The sequence below is a fragment of the Echinops telfairi genome, unplaced genomic scaffold (assembly GCF_000313985.2).
Source record: "Echinops telfairi isolate 266 unplaced genomic scaffold, ASM31398v2 ScPeMD7_1;HRSCAF=3_0, whole genome shotgun sequence".
Classification (NCBI taxonomy): domain Eukaryota; kingdom Metazoa; phylum Chordata; class Mammalia; order Afrosoricida; family Tenrecidae; genus Echinops; species Echinops telfairi.
In genome coordinates, this window is record NW_022103896.1 from 66,918,971 (window position 1) to 66,924,869 (window position 5,899).

General features: G+C 47.9%; 1 protein-coding gene across 1 annotated transcript in view; it reads right to left on the minus strand.

Moving 5' to 3' along the window:
- Positions 1-1,753: 1,753 nt before the first annotated feature.
- KCNB2 (potassium voltage-gated channel subfamily B member 2) overlaps positions 1,754-5,899 on the minus strand; it is a 496,369-nt gene continuing 492,223 nt past the window's right edge. The window contains exon 3 of the mRNA XM_004697519.2: positions 1,754-4,151. Within this exon, the coding sequence (XP_004697576.1) occupies positions 2,007-4,151 (2,145 nt within the window). The 3' untranslated portion in view covers positions 1,754-2,006. The remainder of the gene's footprint in view (positions 4,152-5,899) is intronic.

Sequence of the window (5,899 nt, forward strand, 5' to 3'; positions counted from 1 at the left end):
TATAATCGCAGTGAAAGAGAGAAATGGTAAAACCTACTTTTTTAAAAAACAGAATTTCTTGGATTTCCATGAAAATAAACAGTTGTTTTCATATCTGAGATATAATGACCAGATTTTGTCAGTAAAGAAATGTTATTCCTTAAAGCCTTAAGTGAGATTCTAGCCCCCACCACCCCCGCCTTTAAAAAATAGAATAAGATTTAGAATTCTTTTTTCTTCAAACTTGTGCTTGAAATTTGGCCCAGCATTCCCCCGCCCCCCAGCCTTTCCCTGAACTATATACACAGACATACAAAATGCATCGCTCAGAGGCAAAACCTGGACATTCCTGAGAGACGAAGGAATCCTATTCATTTAAAATCTTGAGAGCTTCGAAATCACTTTGTCTCGGTTTTTGCAGGTGGCAGAGCTAAGACTGAGGGAGGTATCTGAGGCGCATTCAGGGCCACACATCTGGGTACTGCTGCCAATCTGGAGATAGAGCCTTGATTTCTGGTGAGCTGAGGTGGTTAATGACCTTGCGTTCGATGGCCTGTATGCTAGCACTACCTTCAACTAGGCAACCCTTCAGCAGAAAGACTGAACCCCTGAGAGTTTCTCTGCTCTCAGTGGAAAATACTGGAAGTGGTTTGCAACAAGAGTAATCAGAATTACTCCCTGGCCGGGAGAGGGCGGTGCGCTGTTGATTGGAAAGGCATGAGGCTGTTTCTAGTTGTTGCAATCATTGGAAGATGCTGCTGGCATCTGGGGCTTTGGGTTCTGTAATGGGCATTCTGCCAAAGAAACAACTCTCCAGCCCTTTTCAAATGGCATATCTACCCCTCTCCCCCTTGCCTGTCAATGGAGAAACACTGGGTGATCCACTGCCTGACCAGAGCTTTTTCTGCTAAGTGATTTCCACACTCCACTCTGCCAGTAAGGGGCCGGGGATGCCATTTATATGACTCAGCTCTTAGTTTGTCAAACATCACATTGCGGATCTCTCATTTTGGCAAATTTGAATTCTATTTTTAGACCTTTAGGTAGAAAAGGTCATGTTTGGTTTTTGTGGAAAACAAAGTTAGACTTAGATGGCCAAAGGGAACTAAAAACAAAACAAAATAAACAGATTTTTCAACTGTGGAGTGCCATTTAAAAAAGATAGTTTAGCTGTACTATAGAGACTTTAATTATTTTCATAAAAAAATTCACTTGTGCAATAGGCTGTGGTATACTAGGTAATCTATTGGCAAAACATCACGATCAAATCGCCAATATTTTGATATCTAGTCATTAGATCTTGCCTGTTTTCATGATTTAGAAAAGAAATCACAAGTGCCACCACTGAGCTGAAGCAAAAATGCACCTTGTGAATGACATCACAATGAAGAACAATACTGTATGCCCCGAAGCAGATGCACTTATGGGCTCATGGCTGAAAGCAAAGCCGGTGAGACGGTTTTAGAAGAGGTTGCAATTTGGCAACCAGAAGTCTGTCCAGTTCCTCCAGGCAGTAGCTGTGAAGGAAATCCCCGTGTCTCAGAAACTCGTTTCAACACGTTCTTGACACTTTTGCATCCCCGGCCCCATTATTCACAAAGATAATGCATTTTGCAAGCTCAAAGCACCTTGCTCCTCATGGATACGAATGCATGCAATGGCATTTCATCCTTTCATGTGTAAATTCTACAGTGACTCGGAACATGGCAGTTACATGTTGGCAATCTGCCTATGATTTGAAATGAAAGGATAAAAAATGTCAGACATTGCATAATACAGGTTCCTAATAGAGCTCTCTTTATTTGTTCACTGTTCTTCAGCCGTTTTGTTTGTTTGTTTGTTACAAAGCACAGTCTTGACTCTTTATTTAAACAGTACTTAAACTACACTGTTCATGCCATGCAAAAATAACATTTTATGCATTTTTGTGTGTGTGTGTGGGGTGGGGACTTGCCGTGTTTTAGTTCACAGGCATCATTAACCGTGTTCTTAAGAAACAAGTTCGTTTTTATTGCTTTTGTAACTAGTCACATGCTGGTTTCCCGTGTGGAACAATAACCCGTGTCTCCCGGGTTGGAATGAATTTCTGGGGCAAACAAGTGGTTTTCCAGCTTGCACCCTTCTTGACTATTGTCCTGTTTGAGTTCGCCCACAGCAAGGGCACTGTCTTGCTGGCAGTTGTGATCGGTGTTCTGAGGGGAGGGAGAGTCAGCAGAGGCGTCTGCTCTGAAAGGGTCTCTCCCATCACTAGGCTTCTCAGCCAAGCAGTTTGGGCTGGCGCCTGCCTGGGTCTCCTGCCTTGTCCCATGGAGCTCCAAGAAGTCATCGTCTTCGCCCGTGTCTATTTCTGTAAAGCTCCTCCTCTCGCTTGGCAAAGGAAACAGGTTTTGCTTGGGAAACCGAGGCGACAACCCTTGGGCAGGCCCTTGACCCTGTGTGGCCACGTCTGCACCTAACACAGGTCTGTCCCCCTGCGGAGTGTTTTCTTCCAAGAGGATGGTGCTAATGTGCTGGGGGGCGGTGAGCGCAAACTCAGTCATTGTCACCGGCAGTGGCCTGGCTGTGCTGGGTGGCGTCTGGGGCGCACTGCCTCTGTTTTCCTTAAAGTTTACTTTGAGGGACCTGGACTTGAGGGGGTTTCTGCCTTTCAGGGAGCTCTTGGGGCTGTCACTTGCACTGTCGGACCTGTGTAGTCCACCCTGGGGGCCGCTGGGATCGAGGTTCACCATTACATCGAGTGGCGCACATTCCACGGTGGCATCCCTGGCCACAGGCCCTTTCTCTCTGGTTAGTATCAGAAACGGGGGGCCCCTGGCTCTTGGGTGCTCCTCTGTGCCCGGAAGGTCGGTTGGGAACTTCATCTGCAGGTGGGACGCGGAGGGCGGCGGCAGGGGCGACCGCTCCGTCTCGGTGAAGTCCGTGGCGCAGCTGGTGAAGCTGTCGATGCTGGACGTGCTCTTCATGTCCATGACGCCCTCGCTCTGCGCCGCGGCCGGCGGCTCCTGCGGACACACCACCTCCTCCATCTCGATCTCTTCCTCATACCCGGAAGGCCTCTCGGGCTGCTCGTGGCCGTCTGCGTTGGGGTGAGAGGGAGGCGCCGTCTTGGTGATTTCGTTGTACAGCAGCTCCAGTTTCTGGGCGCTCAGGTGCTGTGGGCTGGACGCAGAAGTATTGTTCAGCTGCTCATGGGAGTCTTTCTGGCTCACTTCCTGGTATTTATTCTCGTAAGATTTGTTGGAGCTGGTTTCCGACAGAGCCTTCCTGGCCCACTTCCACCGGCTAGGGGAGAGGTGATTGTCGTCTGCAGAGTCCTTGGTGTTGGCCGACTCGCCGGCTTTCTCCACAGCCACGTCTATCAGCTCCATACTTCGGGCAAAGGCATCTTTTAAGTTCATCGACACGATGCTTCCGTTCCTTTTAGCCCGCTCCAGGGCCTCTCTCCTTTTAATGGCCTTCTCCTGGCGTTTCTGCTCCTTGTAAAACTCTGAGAAGTTGTTCACGATGATCGGGATGGGGAGGGCGATGACTAGCACCCCTGCAATGCAGCAGAGGCCGCCCACGATTTTCCCCAATAACGTCTTAGGGTAAATGTCGCCGTAGCCCACGGTGGTCATGGTGATGGTGGCCCACCAAAAGGATGCAGGGATACTGGTGAACTTTGTAGCGTCCTCGTCTTTCTCAGCAAAAAAGACGAGGCTGGAAAATATCATGATCCCCATGGCCAAAAACAAGATCAGCAAGCCCAGTTCGTTGTAACTCCGCCTGAGGGTAAAGCCCAGGGACTGCAGGCCCGTAGAGTGCCGAGCGAGCTTGAGGATCCGGAGGATCCGCATGATCCGGAAGATCTGTACCACGCGCCGGACGTTCTGGAACTGCAGCACACTCCGGTTGGACTCAGTCAGGAAAATGGTGACGTAGTATGGCAAGATGGCCAGCAGGTCAATGACGTTTAAGGGGCCTTTGAAGAACTTCCACTTATTTGGTGAGGATAGGAACCGTAAGAGGTACTCCATGGTAAACCACGCAATGCACACGGCCTCGACATGTGCTAACTGGGGGTTGTCATTGGGCTGTCCATATTTATCCACTTCCTGCAGCTCTGGCAGGGTATTGAGAGACAAAGCAATGGTGGAGAGGACGATGAACAGGATAGACATGATGGCCAAGATCTGGAAGAGAGAAGGAAGCCCAGGTTAGCCAATCTCCATAGTTAGGAGAGAGCCAGCTAGGAGAGAGACAGATTGGTGATTCTTTTTAAAGGACATGGATGCTCCAAGAAAGCTTACTGACAAAAATTCTATAACACAAACACAACCATCCTTTATGAGTTCATTTCGTTTAGAAGACTAACGAATCATTGCTTACTCACTCGCTCACTTGCTCACCGCCATGCAGTCCATGCCAACTGATAGCAACCCTATAGGACAGGGTAGAACTGCCGCTGTGTGTTTCGGAGGCTGTAGCTGCTTATGAGAATGGCAAGGCCCACCTTTCTCCCTTGAAGCAGCTGGTGGTTTCAAACTGCCTACCTTGCAGAACCCAGCCCAAGGTGTAACCACTATGCTACCAGGGCTCCATTAATATTTCACATTCTTAAGGAATTTGAAAGAAACAACCCCCACCCATTGACTGGTTTAATCATATTAAAAAGAGTTGTGTCATTCAGTCCATTATCCTGAGATATGTGTGGGCTAACTTTTGGGAAATAATAATCATCGCCTCACACATGTGTCTATGATTTTTCTTTTGTGTGCCTTTCAGCGCATCGCCTTGCATGCTACACAAGTTACCCAGAAACCACACTCTAGAAGTTTTATTCTGTGATCACAAAGATGGATGCAAACCCACACACACAGAGAACATGTGGCATTCGGTGTGATGCTTCTCGTAAGAACAGAGGCTATTTATGTTGCAAGTACTGACACCAGACCTTATGGTGTGCAACCCCATTCTGCACACATGGGGGTGCTATGACTCAGAATGGACTAGATGGCACCTGGTTTGGTTAAATTTTGGATTCACGCCAGAGCCAAGTCAGGAGAGCCTTGAGGGTGGGGTGTGCGGACTTCTGACTAGCAACATGTGGGGAAGGAAGATCCTAATCTAACTTCGAGCCCTGGTGGTGTGGTGGGTTAGGAATTGAGTTGCTGACTGCAAGGTCAGCCGTTCAAAGGCACCAGCTGCTCCACAGGAGAAAGATGAGGCTTTCTGCTCCAGTAGAGATTAGTTTCAGAAACCCAAAGGGGCAGTTCTGCTCTCTTCTATGGGGTCGCCCTGAGTCAGAATCCATTTAATGGCAGCCAATTTGGTTTTCAAGGAAAGTCGTGAAAGGCTTAATTAAAAAAGAGCTTGAAAAAGGTCAGTGATGATGATCTTGGTGCAGGACAGACATTTTCGGCAGAGAAAGTTGCAGCACAAAGAGAGAGGACATGGAAGCAAAGAGGAAAGGCTCCTTAAGAAGCACGAAGGAGTAAGGACAGCATACCTGACTTTTAGTGTCAGACAGCCTGGGCTCTGTGTCTAGATATACAGCTTTCAGAGCGACATTGGCCAAGATGTTTATCCTGTCTGTGCCTCGGTTTACAAACAGTTGAATCATTGCAACAATCAAAGCTACTTCACAGGTTACCTTAAAGATTACAAGGCAGACAAGCTCGCTAAGTGACGGGATGCTGCTAGTATTATTTGAAGCTGAATTGAGGAGGGCTTCAGGTTGAGCCCTGGTGGCATTGTGGTTATGAGTTGGGCTGCTAACCAGAATGTCAGCAGTTGGAACCTACCAGCCACTCAGCAGGAGAAAGACTTGGCTTTCTACTCCTGTAAAGAGTTACAATCACAACATGAGTCCGCTGAGGTAAGCTTTAAAAAAAAAAAATGCAAAAGGGGCATAGGGAAAAAGCTACTATATACAAACATT